The 25898-nt window shown below is 46.3% G+C and overlaps 1 protein-coding gene across 4 annotated transcripts in view; it reads left to right on the forward strand.

Moving 5' to 3' along the window:
- Window positions 1–25898, forward strand: part of Arhgap10 (Rho GTPase activating protein 10) — a 262769-nt gene that overhangs the window by 71986 nt on the left and 164885 nt on the right. For all 4 annotated transcript variants that reach the window (XM_085843806.1, XM_085843807.1, XM_021169585.3 and 1 more), the window contains exons 2-4: window positions 2000–2095; window positions 2169–2230; window positions 19615–19686. In XM_085843806.1, the coding sequence (XP_085699932.1) occupies window positions 2000–2095; window positions 2169–2230; window positions 19615–19686 (230 nt within the window). The remainder of the gene's footprint in view (window positions 1–1999; window positions 2096–2168; window positions 2231–19614; window positions 19687–25898) is intronic.

Consider the following 25898-nt stretch of genomic DNA (forward strand, 5'->3'; position numbering starts at 1 on the left):
GCAAATACCCAGAGTCAAAGGAACGCTTTTTAAAAAATGACTTATCTATTCGTATTTTATGTGCATTGCTGTTTTGCCTCCGATTATGTGTGGGTGGGTTGTAGGAGGCTCTGAAACTGGAGTTACAGACCGTTGTGAGCTGCCATGTGAGTGACTGGGAAGTGAACCCTGGTCCCTTGGAAGAACAGGCAGTGCTCCTAACCACCAAGCCATCTCTCCAGCCCTCAAAGGAGCATTTTTAGCAATTTAAATGCATTCACACAAATACGACTGGACTGACGGGTGTGTGGCTCTTCTTTGTTAGGGCTGGGGTGGGTTATGAGGGAGTCTCTCTGTTAGCCCAGTTTGTCTGTCTTTTCCCCATCTCCCAAGTGCTGGGGATACAGGCACGCGCCACCACGTCTGGCTCTGTGTTCTGACTGAGAACGTTTGCAAAATGAATAATGGAGTTGTTAAAAGTGGTGACGCACACCTTTAATCCCAGCACTTGGGAGGCAGAGGCAGGCGGATCTCTGTGACTTTGAGGCCAGCCTGGTCTACAGAGTGAGTTCCAGGACAGCCAGGGCTACACAGAGAAACCCTGTCTCGAAAAACAAAAAAACAAAAACAACAAAAAAAGTGAGGCTGCATTCCACCAATACTTAAAATAAGTGCTGGCATGAAATAGAAGACACATCCGTCCATCATCTCTGCATTACAGGAGGAGCCTTCTTCTTTCTCTCCCAATCATGAGGTGTTCCTCTGTGTTCAGTTGTCTGCACGTCACACTGTTGACTACATAGTAGGTTTTTTGTTTTTTGGGTTTTTTTTTTTTTTTTTTTTTTTTTTTGTGCTGTTGTTAGCAGATATTCCCCCAACTCATATGACAGGATGAGTCATGCCGAGAGTTTTCTCTTGCACGTCTGCAAATATCCACGTGCAAGAGTTTTATCTTGGAAACTTACCAGGACCTCTGGGTCGTAGGAGTTCATCCAATTTACTTGAAATGGCCAAACAGCAGACATAATCATGCCAAGTTGGGCAGTGAGGAATTTGTTTCCTCTCACGGCTTTGGCAGTTAGGTGACAGCTCTCCTGAGGTTTTGTTTTCCGTTTCCTGACCACTGATGGCGGAGCCTCTTCACACGGGCCGCCGCAGACCACTTTAATTCCTTTCACTTCCTTTTGTGAGATGCATGTTTTGCCCATTTTTTTAAAAAATAAAGTTCATGCTATAAAGTAGTTATTTCTACTTTGTGGCTGTGCGCTTAGTTTCAGCCGTCTCTAGCGTTTTTACCCTAGTCAGCATTAGTCAGCTTTCCCTTCGGAAGTGGTCGTGGCAGAACCCTGTGTGTGCTGAGCACGTGTGCTCCACCAAGCCGCGTGGCTCATAGCCCATACATGACCTGCCATGGAAAGTGGAGGCGGTGGGTCCTGTAGCTCTTCTGGAGAGTTGTTTACTATTAATATGCTTTGTAAGTGATGACTCAATCATAGTCTTTAAGATTATTATAAGTTACCTCTGTAGTGCTACTTTCAGTGAACATGTTTAATTTGAATTTTCTGGTTTCCTTGGTTGGCTTGGACTGGATTTCCCGCCTTCCGTCCCTCCCTCCCCCTCTCTCTCATTTTCTCTGTTGTTGAGGTGTAATGGTGATGGTGGTGATCAGTTCAAAGCACCCGGCTGGCCGCCCAGACCTTACTGACCTAGAGGAGTGCTGTCTGATGGGTGCTCCGGATTGTCTTGTGAACTTTGGGATACACTCTGATCTGATTGAGGAGAGAGGAATGTGCGGAAAGATGCACAGTGATCAGCTGCAGGAGGTGGGGAGGGGAGGGGAGGGACGGTGGCTTCTCCGTGCTGGGCTGTGGGAGGACAGGCTGTGGGAGGGCATGTGTCAGATGGAGGGCCTCAGGGGTGGGCTGTGGCTTTTTGAGTTCTTAGTGGAGCACCATTCTTGTTCTAACAGAAATGCAGCTTCGGTGGTCCTCAGCCTTCACCAGTGTGCCTTTCTTCCTAGGTCTGTCAGCTGCCCAGAGGAAGTTCGCTCACTCGCTCAGAGACTTCAAGTTCGAGTTCATCGGCGATGCTGAGACTGACGATGAACGGTGCATAGGTAAGGAATGCAGGGGGACCGCATTGCTTCCCTCTGCCTTGCCCAGCATGGACTCACGCCTTTCTCCTTACAGATGCCTCCTTACGGGAATTTTCTAACTTTCTGAAGAATCTGGAAGAGCAGAGAGAAATCATGGTGAGTAGCAGGGATGCACATTTATGGATTACCAGATTTCCACGAGGGGACAGTGTGGGCTGTGGAGCCGAGTCTGACAGAAGTTTTGATGTACTTAGTGCTTTGAGGGGGCGGAGTTTTCTGAGCTCTGATTTCTGGGTCCATGGTGGTTATGTGCTGAGTTCTTGGTCAAGGTTCTGGACCTCTCTGCTGAAGTTTCTGTCTTCATTATGCAGCCGAAGGCTGGGCGGCACTTGTGCTTTGTGTTAGCAAGAGCCTTTTGACTTACATGTATGTTACCCTAAAGCTGAAGGCAGGACTGAGAGAGCGGAAGGATGCTTTTTGAGCCATATGTCTGGATTTCTTGTCTTGTGAGGGTGGCCAGAGCTCAGGTCTGGATGTCCCTGAAGCTCCTCTCTACAGTGAGGTGAGGTGACCTGGCTCTAAGGAGAGCCACTTCTCCATTCAGTGTGCTCCGAGGGCCTGGCCCTTTGCTCCATACCTCGTGAACTCAGCAATGGAGTGTCAAGGGTTTCAGAGATCTTCTTCTTTCTTGTAAGTTTGTGTGTCTTTTCCAGTTACACAGACTCTTGGTCTGATTACCACTGGGTTTCCACATACTGTTTTCATTGATGCCTATGCTTTAAAATAATTAGAGCTTGCAGAAGACACTGAGTTCAGTACCCCGCACAAAACAGTGAAGTAAACTACTGTTCTTGATACTTCAGAGTGAACACTGCCTAGATTAGGTTGACGTGTGAGGGGGCTCAGATCCAACAGGGCTGGTGGTATTGAATGTGGTTTCTCATGCCTGTCCGTGGCTCTCAGCGGTTTACTTCAAGTCTTTGGATTGCATGTCGGTCTATAAAGGAGAGAGTTACCCCACCCTGTTTTATGAACGGAGAAACTGATCCACATGGTCTGCCCGAGATCACTTTGTGAAGTAGGGGATGGAGCCCTGAGCTTCTCCACTTACTGTGTAGCCAGCTTCCTGCATGCTTTGGATCTCCCAGGTGGTACCCAGCTGAGTGTCTGTCAGCTGTATTTACACTGGGACAGGATTCTAGGGGTAGAATTAATTTTGATTTTAAAAGTAACACAGCCATGTTTTCTAAAATCTCACAATTTGCACTGTGCCCTACATTCTGAGATATTTTCTAGATGTTAAGAATTGCATGGAGGGAGCTGAGAAGGTGTCTCATTTGGTAACGTGCCTGCCACACAAGCATAATGATTCAAGTTTGGCTTCCCCAACCCATGTAAGAAGGCTAGGGATGCGGCAGTGTGCACAGGGCCAGGGATGTGGCAGTGTGCACAGGGCTAGGGATGCGGCAGAGTGCACATGTAGCCTTGCACCAGAGAGGGAAGCCAGGGACATCCTGGGGCTTCCAGCTAGAGAGTCTGACTGAGGAGCCGAGCTCCAGGTTCAGTGAGGCTCTGTCTGAGGAGAAATGAAGGTGGAGAAAGGGAACAGAGGAAGACAGCTGCTGAGGAGGACAGCTGCTTGTTAACCTTTGGCCTTTCCACACATCTGTGTGTGTCTGCAGCAGGTGTGTACACATATGAACATGTACACATAACATACTTGGAATTTCATGGTGTGTATGTGAAGATAGCATGATCACATGGACTTTTCCCAGCATGCACTGACAGGCTCAACTAGTGTTTGTATAATGTTATAGTCACTAATTTCTTAGCTATTAGTGAAGACTAAATATGACATTAGATCACAGTTAGTGCCATGACATCACCTTTCTACACAGTGTGGAGACATGGGGGTGTGGGCTGGTAATGAAGCATCTTGGTTTATATTATATAAGGAGTGTGTGTGTGTGTGCAACTTCCTTTGGCGTTTAGTCATTCTTTTCTGGGATCCCAAGGATGTGGCCAATTGTCATTGATCTTTTATGTTCTTATTGGTTGAAATCTGAGGGCTTGGTAGCTATGGCTTGAGTATGTACGGCTCCCATAGACTCAGGTGTTTGAATGCTTGGTCCATAGGGAGTGGCACTGTTATAAGGTGTGGCCTTGCTGGAGGAAGTGTGTCACTGGAGAGTCAGGCTTTGAGGTCTGCTATGCTCAGGCTATGCCCAGTATGGCATACAGTCACTTCTGCTGACTGTGGATCAAGATGTAGAACTCTCAGCTCCAGTACCGGTCTGGCTGCACGATACCATGATGATGATGATCTAAACCTCTGAATGATAAGCTAGCCCCAGCTTAATGTTTAACTTCATAAGAGTAGCCGTGGCCATGATACGTCTTCTCACGAAGACACACTGCAGAGTGCCTGCAGTCACAGTTGACATGCTAGCAGGGAGTGGACACCCAGTGTGCCAGCAGATAGGAAAGGGCTACAGTTGAGAGCAGATGGGCGGGAGCTGTAGGTGAGCTGCGGCAGAGAGGTTCTGTGTGGAGGGCTGTCTCACGGAGAACTGTTGGCGGTCTTCCCCACAGAGTGGGGCTGGAGTTGGGACTTTTATGGAAAAACTATGTGACCACTTTCTGCCTTGATGGTCTGTTTCTGTATTCCTTGGAGTGAACTGATGAGATGAAGAAATTGAAATGTGGTCTTGAACTCCGATGGAGATTTCTCGGTCCCTAGAGATTCTGTTAGCTGGCTGTGATTTAATCTTCAGCTTTGGAGGCAGCTGACAGTGCTCTGACTGAGGCGAATGAGGGAATGAGGTTGGGTTCCTGGTGCAGGCAGATGCGAGAATAGGATTGTGTCTGCAGGGTCCTGCATGCCTTTTCGGGAGCCAGAACCAGGTGGATCTCTGAATTTGAGGCCAGCCTGCTTGACAGAGAGAGTTCTAAGACAGCCAGAGCTACACAGAGAAACCCTATCTTGGGTTAAAACAAAACAAAACAACCCAAAACAAACAAACAAACAAAAAAATCAACCACTCAACCCCCCCAAACAAAAACAAAACAAAACAAACAAACAAACAAACCTACCCCTCAAAAGTGATGCTTGAGAAGAGGGGTAGCTGCTGGAAGAAGCAGTGGGAGACAGCCACGGGCACCCCAGAACAAGAATATGGTGTTAAATTACATGACTCAGCACCCAGTGCCACATCTGATCCTGTTTCTCCTGTATTCCTAATTCTGCTGCTGTTTTGATTGGCAGCCTGGCATCGTGACATCTCATGTACAAATATATACATTTCAAGTACAAATACCTCAGCTCGTATCTCAGGAAGTTGCCACTTTAACAATAGCCACGGCATGCCTTTATTCTAGAAAGCAATTCAAAATCCGATTCGTTCCTTTCTGTGTCCCTCACAGTAGTAGCTGGTTTCTCAGAATCCTCATTCAAATTAATTTCATTTGATTATACATTTCTAAATAGCTTCAGATTTATAGTGCCGGGGCACAAGTGTGTACCACCACATACAGCCTACTGAGTGCCAAGGCTATAGGCAGGCACTACCCCATGCAGTGAACTGATTCTCTCCTGAGTCACCATAGGGCACTGCAATGGAATTAATAAAAGTTGAAAGGCCAGCGCAGTTTCACCACATTGGTGTTAAGTGGTCCTCTGTATACCCTTGCTAGTGATTACTTCTTGTGATGCACGGACATTGGATGGAATCATCATGGCTCCCTGAGTCTTTAAAACCTTCCCAAAGCTTATGAAGATATGATTGTGTCATTGGAGCGCACAAAGAACAGATACCCACCTCGAGGAACTTTGAGTGTGGTCCTGGGGAATAACTGGTAATTAGCAAGATAATCAGAATAGGCAAAGGTCTGAAGTATGGCTGGCTAGAGGGGGGCAGCAAGGCCAGAGGCTGCAGGAGGCAGGGAAGCTGTGCGGGGACAGGGAGTAGTTTAATCAGGAAGAGGAAGAAAATTAAAATCTGTGGAAGGAAAAAAAAACCCAATGCCTGTAGTATTAATTATTAAAAAGTAAATCCTGTTTTGGGGTTCACTACTGGCCTCAATGGTTTATGTTCCTGGAAGAAAGACACACACACACACACACACACACACACACACATAGCCTTTATATTTTATCATGCCTTGAACAACACAATAGCTGGGCCACTGCCTAACCTCTGCGTAGTTAACCTATCTCCTGCTGAATATCCCAAGTTACTAATTACTACTTCTATGTTCTGTTTTTGTTGCCCTGGACCCAGGTGGGCAGCTCTGAGCCGAGCTCTCCCGGTACTCCACATGGCGGCCATGCCTCTCTGTCCTGCACCATTCTCAGGCATGGCCATTCTCCCCTCTTCCACACTCTCCCTGCATGGAGGATCTGTCTGTCTCTGTCTGTCTCTGTCTCTGTCTCTGTCTCTGTCTCTGTCTCTGTCTCTGTCTCTGTCTCTGTCTCCGTCTCCTCCCCTCCCTTCCCCTCCCCTCCCTTCTCTCTTCCTCTCTCCTCTGGACCTGGGAAATTCTAAAATCCCTCCTCTGTCTCTCCTCCACAGCTATTGGCTGTTGACATCTTTATTTACCAATCAGAACCAACTGGGGGCAGGTTCCCAGAAGCTAAGTGCAGACCTTCCCACCCAATCAGTTTTGGGGGAACATATTGGCATTTGTAATACAAGCAGCTACAAATGCTAAATATTGTAGAAAGTTTTTCTTTTTCTTTTTCTTTTTCTTTTTCTTTTTCTTTTTCTTTTTCTTTTTCTTTTTCTTTTTCTTTTTCTTTTTCTCTTTTTCTTCTCTCTCTCTCTCTTCCTTCCTTTCTTCCTTTCTTTCTTTCTTTCTTTCTTTCTTTCTTTCTTTCTTTCTTTCTTTCTTTCTTTCTTTCTTTCTTTCTTTCCTGAATAAGTTTTTTTGTGGGACTTTAGGCTTTAGCAGGTAAAGTCATCTGTTTGGAAGTCGGCTACCAACTCCCTATCTGTTTAAGCTGTCAGCAGCATGTTCATATGCCTACTCCAGACCTAAGCAGGGCCACATGTCTTTAGTTTAGCAAATACCACTATGTGCTTGCTACATGCCCAGTGCTGGGTTGTGACAGTGTGACACAGTTCTGTCTCTTGAGTAGGTGGGTACCCACTAGGGGAAGTGGTCAAAAGCCTGTGTGCTCAGTAATTCTGCAGTACCAGAGGCAGTGGGGATCCTGGAGAGGTCAGTGCAGAGTCGGCCTACATCAGTTAGTCAGTTAAGCACAGATGAGCTGAAAGGCAGCGTCCTTCTTGAGAGGGAAACTGCTTCCATTTCAAGGAGAGTGAAGTGTGTGTTTGAGTGTCCCCTGCACTCCTCTGTTGCTATTAATACAGAGTTTATGGGTGTGGCTCAGTATAGAGGGTGCTCAGTGTGAAGATTCAGTCCCTGGCATCCAGCAAAACTATGAACTGAAATCTGTGACTCACTGGAAAAGGAAGCAGGCAGAGTACCAGTTTAGGAAACGAAGTCACTGTTTGCTTTCACACCCAAACATTTGGTCTTCTTGAGCGGATGCGCTCAGCGCTGTCAGTGCTGTGTTTTTCAGGACAGGGTTTTGAGGTGCGTAATTTTTTCTTGTAGTGTTTCTGACCCTGACTGTGGAAGTGAAGACACCTAAACTAGGGAGCTGAGCTGGACATAGTAAGAGGCCAGAACTGGCAGGGTTGCCTGTGTGCATGCTGTCTGAGGGGAGCTGCCAGCATTCCTGCGATGTTCTGTGTGGCCTGACAGGACATGCTGTGCTTATCCGAGGTGGGCAGCTGTCCAGGAGTCTAGGGACTTTTAAAATAGTGCGACAGCATTTATGAGCATCTCTAAAAAGCCCTGTGTACTGTATTTGCTTCTCTGAGTAAATCCTTTGGACAGACTGAGTTTTGTTTTCTTGCCAGCCTGTAAGTGAGGATTCAGTTTCTGAGCATCCTGGCAAACCAGAGTTGGGGTTTGGACCAGAGGGTTAGAAAAGATGCAGGAACAGTGCGTGGGGGAGACAGAAGGTGGAGCTTTCCAGGGGCGCCCAGAGGCACCTTAGACACAGGAGGTCTGGGCAGGGCAACCTGTCCACCTTTATGTATTACACACACACACACACACACACACACGTATTTTCTGAGTTCTGCTATAACCACTTTGGTGGTTGACACTTGGTTTTTATTCTAAACTATAACTTTTTTCTATAGAAATGTTTTATAATGTTACTGAAGTAATATTAAAGTAAACGAATGTTTTTTGCTCTTTGGTAGTGTTCCTTCTTCTGTGTGTTCCACAGCAGGTGTTCTTTGAGCATGGTGTCCAGGCCAGCATCACCATCTAGTGTGATGGTTGGTTTTCATTGTCACCCTGATAGGATTTGGAATTGCGCAGGAGACCCAACTTTAGGCTTGTCTGTGGGGGTGTTTCCAGAAAGGGTTAACTGAGTGGCAGTGTCCACCCCACGTGGGCAGCACTGTGCTATGGCTTGCTTCATTCCTGCTGTGTTCCTCCATGACTGATCGTACACTCTTTAACTGTGGGCTTCTCCGTGACTGACTATACAACTCTTGTTGAACGTTGCTTATGAATGTGAATTTACATCATAAATGGTATAAACCACTTGACGGTCTATGCTTTCTGTTTACAAGTCACGTGTATAATAACAAATGTGTAGTCAGTTCTCCTCCCCCAGAGAAAGTGACACATTTTTCTATGACTCTGTTGGCAGGAATACATACAGTGGGAAAAATCTAACAGTTCTTCATGAAGAGCTTACTTCATAAAGTTCTTACTTTGCTTTAAAAGCTGTCCATGACAGTGTGAGGCGTAGTGGGACATGCCTTTAATCCCAGCACTTGGGAGTTAGAGGCAGGTGGATGTCTATGGGTTAGAGGCCAACTTTAGGACAACCAAGGTTAGACAAACCCTGCCTCCGAAAACCTGATACAAAACTACACAAAACCAAAAGTTGCCCATTACTTATTTTACAAAGGTTTCCTTTTCTCTTTGAAAATGATGGTAATATTTTCATTTAATTCATCATCCTTTTGTTGTATAAGTTTAGTCAGGTATGCGTGCTATTGTAAATCTTGCTGTCAGGAATGTCCTGGTTGGGGATTCATATTTGCATATCTAGAATACTTAAGGAATTATATCCATGATAAACGTAACTCATAATCGTGGTATGAGTGTGACTGATATGGCCAGGAGACTTGAAACCCTTTTTGGGAGAAGCCGTCTTGTCCCATGAGTCAGTGTCCTCTCTGCCGACTCATTGTCATGTGTGACTCTCCCGTCTCATCAGATTGCACTTCCCCATTGGAACTCACGGTTCCTCTTATTTCCTATTCTTTGTTTCTAAGGAATTGGCTCACTTTGGATTGTGCGTGTGCCCACAGAGCCAAGAGCCACCAGAATCTTTACCAGCTCGTTCCTGCAATTGTCTAAACTACGGTGTTATTGGAACCAGCCGGATTGACTATCTCATGGCACATACTTCTCTATGACCTGGGGCCTCATGGATCATGCATGAGTTAGAAAGATGAGAGGAAATTGTAGCGCACTGAAGTGAGCAGTTGGTTCTACCTCACTAAGATGGGAACACTGCTCTGTTAGGAGACCTGCAGAGGAAGAAACATTCTGTCTTTTGGCTTCAGCTGTTTGTAACTGTCTTTTCCCTCACCTCTTCTTGGCCAGGGTGGGGGTTGGGTGGGATGGGGTGTGGGGGGATGAGGAGGGAGGGGCATAGACTGGAGATTGAATCGTGGCTTGGTGCTCCCTTTGGACACATTGTCTCAGCGGTCTGCACCAGCTCTTTCCCTCCAGCTTTGAGCATGAGGGAATGTGTGTAATCAGTACATCCATGGCTACAGTCGGCAGCTTGAGTAGATGCGAGTTTGGGTGTTTCTTCTTGCCTGTGTAAACAAGCGCAGGTTGTCAGGATTTCAGTTCAGTCCTTAAAAGATGGACTGGTTACAGAGGGAGTGGTCAATCTCTCTTTGCTTAGAAACCTTGTTTAGAGACCTTCTAGTTAAGTCAATGAACAATGCAGCTCCAGCAACCAGTGTCTCAAAAGTGGGTGCTACCACGTTGGGAGTAAATCCTGGATATTGAAGTGGGATACCCTCTAAAGGAGTGCTATGTTTCCAGTATTCCTGGAGGTACAGAGGGAGAAAGATGTGTGTGTGTGTGTGTGTGTGTGTGTGTGTGTGTGTGTAACAGATTTTGGTGACTAAGATGGAAGTTGATTCAGAAGTGTTTGGGCTCTGAAGAAGTTTTAGAAATATCTTAACACAAGTAGTTTATTTCTTTGTTCATACATGTATGTGATGAAAATAAACCAACTTTCAAGAAGCTCTTTGGAGAAACTGAAATATAAGTTCTAAGTTCACATTTAATAAAGCTTAATAATACTTTTCATTATAGTATAGGAGATCCTACAGTTTTTTCCCCCCGCTTTGTGGCATGCTATTGTCAATAAAGATGGTCTTATATTGGTGGTGGGGTTTGTTGGAAGTCAGAGGGATTACTAGCTGCCGTGATCCTGTGGAGAACTCTTGGGAGTTTTGCCAGTCACTCACTAGTCCTGTCCCTGATGCAGGGAGAGGGAGAATGATGCTCGCTGTTGCATTAGTGTAAAGGCCAGGCCCCTCCTTCCGTAGCCTGTAGCTAAGCACAGCCAGGGAAGGAGGCTCACGCCTGTGGACGGCCTTGCTCAGCTTTCTCAGAGTCACTTTGAGCATAGCATGTACCAACTCCCACTCCCTTCATTTCCTGGGGTCAGATCCTCATCTAACCCTCAGCCCTTTGCGAAGCCTTTCTGGGCTGGCTCCCCCTTCCCCTGATGTAGACCTTGGCTTTCGTAGCCTTTTTTTTTTTTTTTTTTTTTTTTTTTTTTTCTGTGTCTATGTATTGTTCTGACTAGCAGAAACAAACTTTTGTATCAGATTTGTTGGTGGGGCACAGCAGCAGGCAGAGACTCTTTGCTAGTGTTTGTGTTATCAACAGCAGCGGGACATTTTGTGTTTGTGTACACTGCTCTTTTCATCATCTAAGTTGTTAGGGCTTCAGTCTCTGGCAAGGCTTTTTTAATAGTAAATTTTTGAGTGGTTTTTCTTTTTTCTTTTATGTGTCTGTGTCTCCATGTGCATATGCCATACTTGTATGGATACCCATACAGGCCAGCAGGGGGCGCTGGATCCTCCAAAACTGGAGTTTCTGGAAGTTTGTGAGCCTCTGATGTAGATGTTGGGGATGAAAAACTTGTGTATTTTTTTTTTTATTATTTCATATGCAATGGTGTTTTGCCTACACATCTGTCTGTGTGAGCGTGTCGGATCCCCTGAAACTGGACTTACAATCAGTTGTGAGTTGCCAAGTGTGTGCTGGGAACTGAGCCAGGGAAGATCAGTTAGCGCTCTTAATGGCTGAGCTGTCTCTGCAGCAGCACATAGTTTTAAAAGCCTGTTCTTTCTGGGCTTGGCCATGTTCTAGCTCCTGAGGGTGCAGTGGGGATTGAGCTTCTTGTATAAGACAGGTGCTTAGCTTGTAGCCATCTAAGAGACCACATTAGCATGAGCCTTTCAGCCCAGGTGGTGGCCCCCTGCCAGTCACGGGAGGCCCCAGCCCCTTTTGTTGGTGATGAGAAGCTCATTTTGAAGAGGTTCTTTCTTTGATTTTTTTTCCCCCTTTTGAGTTTGTTGCCTTATTGAGTGCAGTATTTTAACTCCAACTCCGACTATAATAGCATCGATTGAAGGAACTATAATTTTCTTTTTTCTTACTTACAACTGGAAAGCCAGACTTTAACATTCTGTCTAATGATGCTTTTATAGCCTTCTGACAGACAAATTCATCACATATTTCTGTGGGTTTTGAGTTCCTTCTCACAGTGTTCTGCCCAAGTATTTATTTTGTTAAAAAGATAAAATGAGGGACCTTATTGCCACACATGCAGAGAGGAGAGAGGGCCAAGGTTAAACAAGGTTACTGGGCCCAGTGTCCTTGGTAGGCTAATGCCCTCCTGGGATGTCCAGCAGTTTTTGAGTTATGGTTCATATTAACTAAGTCTAAGTTAAAAATTGTTACCAGTAAAAGGCATTAGATTTTTTTTTTAAGATTTATTTATTTATTATATGTAAGTACACTGTAGCTGTCTTCAGACACTCCAGAAGAGGGCGCCAGATCTCGTTACGGATGGTTGTGAGCCACCATGTGGTTGCTGGGATTTGAACTCTGGACCTTCGGAAGAGCAGTCCGGTGCTCTTACCTACTGAGCCATCTCACCAGCCCCTGGCATTAGATTTTAAAATTACAATCAAACACTGCTTTTTCCTCTCTTGCAGAGTTCATCGTGGATTTGCTTTGTTCCTCTCCCTTTTAGCCAACTATTGCCTGATGTGCGTGCATGTGTGGGGTGTGTGCACGTGTGCGTGCACGCGAGTACACATGCAGCCTAAAGACTTTGTAGAGCACAGATGTGAGGAAGGGGACTCTTAAACTTTTATAATTCATAGACTTGACTTTTTTCTTTTCATTTCTTTTTCTTTTCTTTTGTTCTTGTAAATCCGAGCCTAAGTTATAGGCAGTATTCTGGAAATAAATCTAAAACTGAGGTTTTTAGAACTGTAGTTCGAACCTTCTTGATGTGTTGGTTTCAAGGTAATTGGAATTTAGGATTGAAATCGATGAACATTCTCAGTGGATCCTTCTTGTTCTTACTGGAATAACAATAGAAATGTGGTAGTTGGACTAATAACTATGAAACACTCATTGTTGGGATGGGGGCGATCTGTACTGTTCACGGGGTGGCTGTGGACTGAGCACTGGGCCTTCAGTACCCTTGTTTTCCCATCCTGATTCCAGATCTACACACCGTTGACCTCAGTCCTTAGGTCTAGCTGTTGCTATGAGCTCGTTACAATCCTCTGGCCAGTGGTGGTGCACACTTTTAATGCTGCCGGCCAGGAGCCAGAAACAGGGATCTCTGTGAGTTCCAGGCCAGCTTGGTTCACAAAGTGAGTTCTAGGACAGCCAGGGCTACACAGAGAAGGCCTGTCTCAAAAATATCGGCCAACCAAATAAACATAATACTCACTGGTTTTAGTGAATTTAGGTTAGTGATTTTGAGTTATTACTATACAACTAATGTGTTTTAATGTTTGTTTCTTTAACAGGGCTAAGAGTCAGTTTAAGCTGACCTTAAAAACCAAGGGCTGTACTGGGCTTTCTTGGCATCTGACCCTTCTCTGGATGCTGCCCTCTTCTCTTGCAGGTGTTAGGTATCAGTGTCATTCTTTCTTTTTGGCTGAGGATATTTGGATAACAAAACAAAATTATTTTCTGTGCTGAAAAGAGAGAATCAGTTAGGGCCGAGCCACAGTGAGCAGAGAGTGGCCTTCTGATCATCTTGGTGGCAGGGCACACCTTGCTCTGCTGAGATGAAGATGGCATGCTTTCTCAGTGGCAGAATTTTTTGATTCAATTCTTTTACCAGCTCAGCTCCTTAAGAAAAATAAGAGCACTTAACTGGCCATTTTAATCGTATGAGACTGGGATGTACATTGACAGGAAAAGCTACAGTCCTGGAGAGCAGCCAGCTACATGGAGAAAGGGTCACAGTGTTGGGAAATATAATGAATGTGTGAGGTGTATCTGGCAGGCCCACGCCAAGATGTCCCCCAGAGAAATGACGTCCTGTAACAGATCTGATAAAAAGGGGGAAGGGACGGGAGTGAGGCCCCGGAGAAAGGGAAGACACATGGGAGCAGAGCTATGAGGGCAGAGAAGAGGGGACAGAGGAGGGCAGAAAGGGGCAGAGAGAGACTACACGTGGAAACAGTGAACTGGAGTGGCAATCAGTTCTTACAAGGTGTGGGCCGCTGCGGGAATGGCGGCAGGTGATGATGTAAGCCTTGCTTAGGTCCCCGGAGGTATCTAGTGAAGTTGCTTGTAAGCTCCCACACAGCATGAGCGTGGATATGGAGGGTAATTAAATTATTTAATAATGAATTGGTTTAGCTGGGGAAAGTTGATGCAGCAGTATATATCTCACCGCGTGGCTGCACACAGGACAAAGCACTGGGAAGAGCGAGACCTACCAGTGGAAGGTAGAGGTAAGGGAGGGACGTGAAAATGAGCTAGTCCCATGATGCCTTGGGTTTGAAATATGCCATAGTGAGATCATTGACCTTGTACACCTGCTGCAGATTAATGTGTAAGAGCGGCGTCTGCTTTAGAAATATTTCACACAGTTCTTTAATAGAAATAGTTATCTACACTCCTGACACCTCAGACAGTAGGGCGTGAATTATCACGACACAGCTTCACAGCACAGCACAGAGAGCACCATGTAATGGCCACATCTGAGGGTTCACGTCCTTTTGGTATAAGGTACTCCACTTTCTAAAATCTTTCTCATGCTTTCAGAGGGTGTATCATCCCAAGCCACAGGGCCCTATTGACAGCATAGGTGACCAGGCCCTTAAAGACAGCCCTGAGGGGCTTTTCCACGTGTCTCCAAGGGTCTGCGGGGCCTGTTCCCTCCTTTTTTCTCATTTCTATCTCTGTGTCCGTTCCTTCCTCCCCCCACCCGTGTGTGTGTGTGTGTGTGTGTGTGTGTGTGTGAGCAAGAGCACTCTGTGCTTGGGTGCGTGGGTAGGATGCTGTGGGCCTGGAGGGTAAGCTTGGGTGTTCCTGTGGAACCACCGACTTTGCTTTGTTCTGTGACAGGGTGTCTCACTGGCCCAGAGATTGGTGATTTGGCCAGGCTGGCTGACTTGTGTGCACCAGCCAGGGTCCTCTTGTCTCCATCTTCACATCCTGGGATTGCAAACATGTGCCTTTATGCCACCCTGCCCCCTTTAAGATAAATGTAGGTTCTGGGGGATCATTATATTGTTCTTGTTTTGTAACCCAATCCAATTTGTGATCTCAAAGCACCCGAGAGTAGATTTGAGATTCGATAGGCACTGTTTGGGCTAGGATTCTTCAAACAGTTACTATTGATCAGAATAAGGCAAAGTGGGCAGAGAGATGGTTTTGCAGGTAAAGACACTTTAAATACAAGTTTGATCCTTGGGACCCACAGGAGATTCCGGGAAATTGTCCTCTGATGTCCACATGTGTGATGTGACATGCGCCCGCCTCCCCATAAGTTAGTACATGTAAAAAGGAAAATTTAATAACGAAAAGCACACTCCCTGGGCAGATTTATGGAATCTGTAAATGCCCTTAGTTGTAACAGTCCTTTTTTGGAAAAGTATTTTTCATTTTGGGAAAACTGTTTTGTCCAGATAGATAAATCCTTGGCCCCCTTTGAGAGTTCCCGTTTCAAGGAAAAATAAACAGTGTGTCCCAGCTCGGTGGTTCCTCCACTGCTGTCTGCAGCGTGGAAGCTGAGAAGTAGAGTTTGCCCTTTAGTGCAGTAAACTTGGAAGTGTCTGGAAGGTCATGGGAGAAAACAGTGAGAAGTCTCTTTTGCTCTGAGAATGCATTCCTTCAGAGGCCGCGGCCCCTTGGAATCCAGGATGCAGTCGTGAGTGCTGTGGGGGAATGGATGTCATTCCTTCTGTTTCTTCTATATTCAGCCTGGCTTTGCTAGCAGCTCCTCATCAGAAAGGCATGATTTGGTGTTTACCCCAGCCTGTCACGGTTTAACCTGGGCTGATCCGTTAAACAGTAGTTACCAACTAACACACTAACGTTGCCATAGAACGGCCTTTCTGTCCCTGCCCTAGTGTGGGGGTCTTTGGTAGAAGTCCTTCTGTCTTTGTGCTTACAGCCTCAGAACTCAGCCTTTGATCTCCAGGGTGGGAGGAACGGAGAGCTGATGCTGTGGTAGAATGGCATCCAGCCGGGTCTCTTGTCATGGCCAGTAACCTGGGTAGGTTACTTAATAGAAGTCACAGCAGTGGGGATTTGATTGGGCCAAGCAGGTGCTCTGCCATGGAGACATGTCCACAGCCATCTTTCAATTTTGATTCTGAGACTATTCAAGCTTCTTATAGCCACGCATCTAATGAGAAGAGATGTCACACCAGAGTCATAATGGAAACACCATCGGAAACTTTCATAGTCATTTTATTTTTTACCTTGTGTAGTGGTTTGACTATTCTTGGCACTATTAGGAGGTGCGGCCTTGTTGGAGGATGTATGTCACTCTGGGGATGGACTTTGAGGCTCCGATGCTTAGGCTTCTCCCAGTGAGGAAGAGAGCCTGCTCCCGAGTGCCTGAGGAAGCCAGTCCCCTTCTGTTGCCTATGGATCAAGATATAGAACTTTTGGCTCCTCCAGCACCATGTATGCCTGGATGCTGCCATGTTTCCTATCATGTTGATAATGGACTGAACCTCTGAAACTGTAAGCCTACCCTAGTTAAATGTTGCCTTTATAAGAGTTACCTTGGTCATAGCAATGAAACCCTAAGACATCTTATATTGTGAGTCTGCCTGAGTCTGGGGTTTGAGGTCTTTATCTTGTACAGTAATATGGAAAAACAGCTTGTGTTTTGGCTTTCCCGAGCTCAGGTAGAACCCCAGAACTGTGGATAAATTAGGATCTCAGGGTTCCTGGGATAACTTTCTGTAGAGAAGGACCTTGTACCGGGCGGGTTTCTGTGTCAACTTGACACAAGCTAGAGTCATCGGAGAGGAAGGAGCCTCAGTTGAGAAAATGCTTCCAAGAGATTTAAATCTCTTCTGGTAAAGACTTTGCTGGTGCCACAGGCTGCCGATGGACCACAGGCTGCCGATGGACCCTTCAGCATGTGGACCTTTGGAGGCTGTTAAGATCCAGACCGTAGTAGGAGTGCTCTTAGGTAGCTTTGCACATACAGAATCTCGGAACAGTTATAGATATTTTAATCTTTTCCACACTCAGTTCACATAGCTTGCAGATGTGTCTCCAATCTACCCACTTCTTTTTGTGTCTTCCTTTGTGTAAGCCACCATCCTGGCTTGCTCCTGGGGAAACCCCTGGGAGGGAAGAGTTTCTTCTTTTGGCTTCCCTGCCTCTAAGGCCTTTGCTTATGGCAGGGGATCTTTAAGAAGATGTAATCATTCTATCGGATCTCTGCTTAAAACACTCTGGTGGCTTCTCGCTCAGCCAGGGATGTTGTGACTGTCATGGTCTGGTCCCGTACGTCACTCAGCTCTTTCTGTTCCCTCAAGCGTCCTATGCCCCAGCTATACTCCCCTTTGACAGTACAGGCATAAGCCATCACTATGCCTTAATCCTGTGCCTCTGCTGGCTTCAGGCTGGAATCAGCTCCCCCTGACCCTCACATTCCTGACCCCTTCACACCTTTCAGCACTTAGCCTAGATGTCACTGCGTTGATGAGACTCAGGTGGCGCACGTGCCTCCTCATCTCCTTTGATGAAGTCCTCAACCACACTTGGCCCTACTTTTCTCTGCTTGAAGGCATCGTTATAATTTGCACTTGTTTCTCCATCACTAATCAGCAGATTTCACAAGGGCTGGGGGGCTGTTCTTTTGGGGGGACCTTATACCTTGGCCCAGTGCTCACACATAATAGTTTACTGAGCTGCGGGTTTGGTTAAGGTGGCTGTTTGGGATCCTGTGGTACCCATGTGGTACTGCAGTGTTCTATTGTTCATCCCTCTCCTTTGTGACTATAAGTATTTGCTAGGCTCTGTTAGACTGGCAGGCAGTCCCAGGCTTCCTTCTTTCTTGAGCATATTGGCCTCTATCAAGGATGTATTTCTTGTGTACGGGTTTATTCTGCAACAATAGCAGGCTAGCTAGATCTGGCCATAGAAGCTTTGAGATCGACACAGGTGTTATATATTATATTTCTATTAACTATTTTTATATTTATTCAATTTGTATATATGTTGGAGGGGCACATAGATGTGTGTGCTTAGAGGTCAGATAACCACCTGGGTGAGGGGGTTAATTCTCTCCTACTGTGAGGGTCTTGGGGAATCACACTCTGGTTGTCCGACTTGGTGGCTGGTGCCTTTTCTGGCTCAAGTATCTTAATTTATGGAGATTGTCTGTGGATTGGATCACCTTGAAAAACATTGAGAGATAAAGCTTTTGGTGTCTGTTTTCTGAGATACAACATAGTCTGTTCCAGGTCTTTCTAGGATGACCAGTTCTTTGTCTCTGTTCTCTTCTTCAGCGTGTGGTGGTCTCTGGGTTTTCATTATTGCAGGTCACATGGTGCTAAATGTAGAACATTCGGATTTAAAATTCAAAATGCCTAAGATGGATGCATTTGGAAGATGAAGCCATTCTTCCTGTGTGGATGGTTCTTCTCCTTTGTGTGTGTTATTGGAAGGATGAAGCCATTCTCCCTGTGTGGACGTTTCTTCTCCTTGTGTGTGTTGCCAGGGCTCTTTTGCAACTAAGTAGCAATTTTTCCAAGTGGGCGAATGGCATACAGGAGCCCTTGTGTTTGAGGGGACAGTTGCCTAGTTTGTATTCTTCACTTTGTACTATGGATGTCCACTTTAGAAGAAATCATTTTATAGTGGGTGAGCGCAGACAGCCTTGGCTTACATTAAGCGCTTGCCACACCCGCAGAGGGAGGAGAAGGAACTACATTTGATTTTGGATACATTCCTTTTAAATCATTCACCATTTCCCCCTTATTGTAAGCTTGGGTTTTCTTTTTTTTTTTTTTTTTTTTTTTTAGGGAGGGGTCTTTGTAAAAGGTGGATGACATCCTTGTGTAGCTTTGAGGGCCTTCTGTCATTGTGGGTATTTCTGAGTCTTGCCACTGGAGGCTGAGAGGGCCTCCTTCTGAGAGTTCAGTAGCATGCTCTTACTGAGTATGCCTCTCCTTAGGTAAATAATCCTTTTGTTTGCATTTTCAGCATTTTGTGGCTTTGAATGAAAACCCCCAAGTGAGTCACTGTAAGCCATGAATGAGACTGTGGCCAGATGTGTGTGTGTGCGCGCGCGCGCACACACACACACACACACACACACACACACACACACGCATGCTCTCGCGTGCATGTCCCTCCTCTTGGCTTCTCCCTGCACCCCATGTGTTGCCTGCCAGCAGGTCACTGCACTTGTTCTGACTGGAAGTTGCTGACAAGGAACTGTCAGTGGTGTAGTGCAGACTCCTTGTATTTGGGAGATTATCCACAGTTCTCAATTCTCAATACAGTTGAGGACCAGTGAAGGAATGTAATTGACTTTTAAATCTCTGAGGAGGAGGTGAAGACTGTCGCCCACAGAAGTGTTCTGTTGGTGGGTATGACAGAGCCCTTTGTTGTTTATGGATGGCTTCCTCAATGTTCTGTGGAGAGCTTCGGGGCCAGTTCCGTAGTTCTGTGCGCCCCCCCCCCCCCCAGCTGCCCCAGCTCCCTTCCCTGAAAATGTTTACAGATGTGTAGCTCTTTAGTACATGGGCAGCAGGGACTTACTTGTTGCATTGGTGGAATGAGGTAAAACGGCCAAGTGTGTTGTTGTTCATTTTGCTTCTGGGTGGAGTGCAAGATGAAAATGAGACACCGCTTTTTCCTAATGCTGTGTTCTTGTTATTCTTGTTCTCTAGGCATTAAGTGTGACTGAAACCCTGATTAAACCCTTGGAGAAATTCAGAAAAGAGCAGCTTGGAGCTGTAAAGGTTTGTGTCTAATTTGAGCACACTCATAAACAGAACATGCCCATGTCTCTACTGTTGCTGTACACTTTAGTCACCTTTGGCAGGGTCAAGCAGGGAGGTGCTGGGGTAGACATTGGTTGGTGTTTGAGATAGATACACTTTTCCCCCTCAGGGAGGGAAATTGAAAACAAAACAAAACACCTGGATGGGCAGTAAACATCTATCGAAACCTGGCCTTGGAGATTGCTCTGTTTTCCTCTCTAGATAGAAGTCTTTCTCGCTATAGAGTTGCAGCCATGTGCATAATTCTCTGTATTATAGGGAACTGTGGCGCTATGCCAGCCTTAATGTTATGGACACTCCTCCCACCCGAAGCCCTGGAACCTGGGATGAGACTATTGCTATTGGGACATATTTTCCCGACTCTAGCAAAGATTTATTAAGCTTCTATTATGTGCAACTATTTTTTGTAAGAGTGAGCTACAGCCTCACACTCAAGGATCTGAGATGTAGCCAGGATTTCTGGGAGTAATACAGCAAACAGCTATGCCACAGGGGAGCCTGGATATATTTAGCAACTTCAAAGGTTTGTGATCTTAGCCTTAAATTTAACCTAGGGAAATAATTTCCATCACCCCCCCCCCCCCCACCACACACACACTTCCTGGTCTTTCTGTCCCTCCCCTCCCCTCCCCTCCCCTCCCCTCCCCTCCCCTCCCCTCCCCTCCCCTCCCCTCCCCTCCCCTCCCCTCCCCTCCCCTCCCCTCCCCTCCCCTCCCCTCCCCTCCCCTCCCCTCCCCTCCCCTCCCCTCCCCTTGTATGTGAGGGACACAAAGCACAAACCGCCATTTGTGTGTTATCGACCACTGAGAGCAAAGAGACGAGCCAAATAAATTTTAAGTAGGGAAGAGAACACCCATGTTTGTTACTTTTTTCCACACAGCACTTGGGATGTGAACTTTTCCCCCTTTCTGTTTAAATTCACAGATAGAAAAATCCCTGGCCTTCCCCAGACAGCCAATGAGCTGCAGGTTCTGGATGCTTTCTTTCTTCTGCTGACCATCAGCAGAATCTTCTCTCGTTGCCTTCCCACACGCCCCAGGCTTCCTTTGTGTTCCATGTCTGTTTATCATAGCAGTCGACAGCCGCTTTCAGGGAGCGATTGCTGCACTGATGTAGTATAAGACACATGCTGTGCAGCGACCAAGTACTACCCCTATCCTGGCAGCAGGCTTTTGAAGGACTTGGCTACATTCTTGGTCAGTACTGTATGGGGAGTTGCTGTCCTGTCTGTTGATGACCCCTGGAAAAACCAGGTGGGACCCTGGAGAACTCCCCACCCTTAAATATAATAAACAGAAGTGGTCTCTTCTAACAGAGCCATGCACAAACAGCCATCCCTTACATTACGTTGTTAAATCTTTAAAGATCGCGCTTCATTTCATTACCCTCTGGAAGCCTCCGTAGATATTACTCTCCTCCTTGCCTTACCATAGATATCTAGAAAGGAGCTTACTTGGTTAATAATAGTTCTGTAAGAACCAGAGAGGAACTTGCAGTTTAGGGGGGTGCGTGCACACATGCGTGTGTCTGTGTGCTAGAGTGTGTGGCTGTGTGCATGCATCTGTGTGTCTCTGCTTCCTAGACACTCAGTTCGGTTTTGACAACCACACGCTTGTATTCCTTTAGTTGGTGTGCTCGCATGCTATGCTTTACAAAGACTTTAGTCTCTTAGTTTGAGGAGCTTCTTGAAAAAGCAGGCACAGAAGTGTTCTCCTGTGGAGATAACAGCAGAACATTTACAAGGTGCCGGCATCTGAGTCTCCAGGTGTCAGCATCCTGGCTTCTGGCCTGCTCTCCTCTCCTCTCCTCTTCCCGTGTGCTGACCTCATCCGCAGTGCCTGCCTCTCTGGGGCTTTTTGGTTTCATCTGTGCCTGCATTCTCTCGTTTCCAGAAGCTTAATTACACGTTTGCCTATGGTTTAAATGTAATCTATGGCGCTAGGCGGTTTCTGTAAATTGGACTTAAAAAAGCTTCCAAGGTACTCTGGATGGTTGTGCTCTGTCTTGATGTACCTGCCTTGACGCACGTCTGCCGGGTTCGGGCTTGTTTCTGTTTGGAAGGTTCTTCTGTGTTTTCTTGTAGGCTTGGTGGGATCAAACCCTGTGTGCGAGCCCACTGGCTTTGACAAGTTGGCAAGGCACTGGCTGCTCTGGGCTTGTAATGGTGCTGCTGGAAGTTTACTTCGAGGCCTGCTTCATCCCTTACCTCATTTTCACGCTGTTTCCTTTTTCTGGACAGTGTTGGCATTTATTTTGCAGTGCCCCCAGCACCTTGAAAGCCGTTGTTCATTAGAGGCATGCATATGAGTAAACTGTGCAAGTATAAGAATGTAAAATTGCTTTCTTTGACAGCTGACCAGCCAGGTAGCAGTGCAGACGTGGGTCTGTGTGAGTAGCAGCAGTGTGTAAGAGTCAAGCGGACACCCTAGACTGTACTGACTATTCCACCGACCTCGGGGAGCAATTGGAGTTTGATGGTATCCAGTAGACGCAAACATTTAAACACAAGGCTTGAAATAAATGTCATTTCATAGACTATCACTTCTCACTTCAGCCTGGGACAAAACTTGCAGTCACATTTTAAAAACATTTCTTTCCAGGAATATGTCTCACAGATAGACTTAATATAAACTAACTCGCCAAGGTTCTGTAAATAACTGCAGAGTGTGGGTGAAGCCAAACCTCTCCCGGTGGTTTGTCGTATCAAGTGCTTTGCTATAGCAGGGAGTGTTGCCATAGGTTAATCCTGTTACTTTCATTTTAGTTATAAAGCACCTACTTGTGCCTCAGAAGACATAGTGTGTGGCCGTGGGGCACACAGGGAATTAAAGCACTGGCTGGCCTTCAGCTCCGTGGGAGAACAGTAAGCACGCCCTGCAGAAAGTGGTGTGGGGAGCTGAGCAGAGATCTGGGATGCACCCCATCCAGCTTTGGAACACACTCAACCTTGTCAGGGACCCTGCTTCATGCCCTGTCAGAATCCTTTCAGTGCCTGGGTGAACTGCATTTTGGGTCCACTCTAGGCCTCTCTCCCTCAGTTGCCAGAATTACAGGGATCTGGAAATACCGCCCACTGGCCAGGTCTTGGGCCTGAAGTGTGTAGGTGCTATGGTGCATCCTACCTGTGGCACTGGCTAGGTGGCTCCACAGCAAGTGTTCACTTGTTGACAGTGGCTCTGGTCAGTGTTGGCACGCTTGTGCTGTGTGCGCATGCTCACTGGATCGTGCTGGATGTGGAGCACTGGATCGTGTAGGAGGAAGAGCTGAGTGTTTGTCTCTTTAGAGAGGCTAAGGGCACTAGGAGAGGGATTGTAGCTAGGGCGGGATCGCTCGTTGGGATGCTCCGTGTGAGCTGAGGGGGGTGGACACCCTTGGGTCTGGGTCCCACTGGCAGTAGGATGTTAGTGGACCCTGGAGGACGAAAGGGGATACAGGACTCTGCTTCCTGGGATGTTTGAAGAGTGACCTTGGTAATAGCTGCTTGCACTGGGTCCTTGTTCCCTGTGAGGAGTGCTCCTTCACCTTCTCACTCAAATACCGAGAGAAGAGTTAGAATTGCCTATGTAAATGGTTAAATTCTCTAGACTCCTCAAACATCGGATGTTAGTTAGTGTTTACATCTGAAAGGTTAACCTTTTTGTCTCTCAAGAAAAGTTGTAAAATGTAGATAACTATACAAAGATAGTCATGTTAAAGAAAATCTAATTAAAAAAAAAACCTCTCTTCCAAAACAAAATCTAAATTCTGGCGCAATGTACAGTTATGTTCATATTCCTTTGATTTCCTTCTTTTTTTATGGAAATGTAAAAGTCTTAGTAAGAAGTATAAAGATGGCCATGAACTGAGTGATTGATCTCTTCTCAATGTCCTCCCGATTTGCTGTTTACCCCGCTAACTGGGATGTTGTACATTGTTTTGAAATCTAGAAGATCTTTGGGCTTTGCTTAGATTGCCTTTGTTTTATTCCGAGACCTGATGGTGATCTCTGCAGCCCAGCTTCATTTCTTACGGGTGACTCAGCCCATCTGGAATTGATTTTGACACGGGTGGGGTTCTGTTTCTGTTTCCCAGTTAAATAGTTAACACCAATCCCACTGGTTAAGTGATGCATTTAAAAATGGGGTGCTCTCTGCCAGGCACCCTTGTATATGTTCTACTATTAATGCCCTTTAAGAGGTCTGTTGATTTGAGTTGTGGGTCTTAGGTTCATGAATTTCTCTTCCATTTATGTATTTATATTGCTTTTATTTTATCCCACAATGCTATTTTAAGTCATATCTCACTTTTTTCATGTGTGCAATTTTATAACATTATAACTTCTCATGAGTAATATTTAATCTTCAATTGGTTCAGTAATTTTATAAAAACATGTTGATATACTTTCAGCTGTTTGATGAAAATGAGAAGAGATGACACATGGGACAGGCTCGTTTCCCACGTGGAGACCAGCCCAGGTCTGTCACAGTCGCTTCTGGGGAGGGCTCTCTGGCTTGCCAATGCTTTTATCTTTCTTTAACCTGCTTCTTTTCCAGTGAGCCACACTTCATGGAGAGCCGAGGTTCTTTTGAGTTTATATGTCTGCTTCATAAGAAACATTTGCTCCTTGCCATTGGTTTAAACTCTAGGACTTTGCTGCCAGTTTTTATTATACCCTTTTGTATGTGCAGTGTAGGGAAGGGCAGGCTCCATTCTTTATTGGTTGCTCCCTAAGATCTATATAACTTTAATATAAGAAATGTGAACACAAAGAATATGCTACAACCACACACACAGAATAAACACGGAGGAATAATTGTGTGAGCCGAGATTCCAGGAGCAGACACAACAGCATCTGTGCAGTGCCAGCTCATGCCAGCTCGTGCCAGGTGGGAGCATTCCTGAGGCAGTACTCGGGCTGCCGGTGTAGTGTCCTGCAGGTGGGCAGCACACGAGTGGCCACATGTATCTAAGTCATAATGCAGTCTCCACGCTGGCCGCTTTTAAATGGTCGCTGCGATGGAGGCAGCTGTGTGGGGTGGACTGGACTTTGTGCTCTGAAAACAGTCAACGAGAAGCACCAGGGAAGCAGAGATATAGTGGCTAACTCTAACTGTAACGGATGTACACGCACAGAGATGCTGTGAACTCTAACTGTAATAGATGTACACACACAGAGATGCTGTGAACTCTAACTGTAATGGATGTATACACACAGAGATGCTGTGAACTCTAATTCCTGTGAGAAAAGGCTGTGGTAGTTAACTGTCGTTGACTTAGGAAACCTAGATAATACGGAAAGGGGTGAGCCTGTGACGCAGTGAGGAGCAGGGGGGACCGGGACGTCGATGGACATGTTTTTAATATCCAAGGGTGTAGTGTGTTCTCATGAGGCTAGAGTTTATCTAGCTGAGCAGCGGCTTCTGTCATCTCTGCACGCAGAAGCTGGGATACTTGTTTTCTCAGTGCCTTCTCAGCAGAAGCAAAGCAGACTCCAGTTTCGGGTGGTGCTGGAGAAGGGTGTGAGCTAAGCAAAGCAGCTGAGGCCAGTGTCTGTCAGTGTGGGTAGGGGGTCTGTTGGCCCGTTGTGGCTTCTGTTCAGTGCTCTATGCATCTGTGGCAGGGCTGGAGCGCTAGCAGTTCTGGGTGGAGCATTGCAGAGTCAGTCAAACTGGGCTCTGATGACTTCCCTCAGAGGTCTTAGGGTCGTTAGGATCAAAAACATGGCCAAACTTACTGACGTTAAAATGAGTTTCAACTTGTAGCAAAGTCCAGAAAAAAAGCTTTTATTTATTCATAACCCCCCTAGACCTCCCCCGCCCCCACCACCCCGCCACCGCTTTCCCACAAGACACGGTTTCTGTGTGTAGCCCTGGCTGTCCTGGAACTCACTGTATAGACCGGGCTGGCCTTGAACTCAGAGATCCACCTGTCTCTGCCTCCCAGAGCTGGGATTAAAGGTGTGCGCCACCACCACCCAGCTGAAAGTTTGTCTTTTACGCTCAGCCTTTTCTGTTTTTCTTCTTGTGAGAGAAGGTTGACATACCATTACCTCTCAACTCGAACGAATATGAAGAGTTGAATGTCGTTAAGGGTTGGGGAAAACCTCACGAGCGCACAGCACCGCAAGGGGAATGTCTTCCTGGTCCTGCGCTGAGTCAGAGAGTGGCGCTGTCTCAGAAGCTCCGCCATGA

The sequence above is a fragment of the Mus caroli genome, unplaced genomic scaffold (genome assembly GCF_978045245.1).
Source record: "Mus caroli unplaced genomic scaffold, Mus_caroli_1 scaffold_10, whole genome shotgun sequence".
NCBI classification, from domain to species: Eukaryota; Metazoa; Chordata; class Mammalia; order Rodentia; family Muridae; genus Mus; species Mus caroli.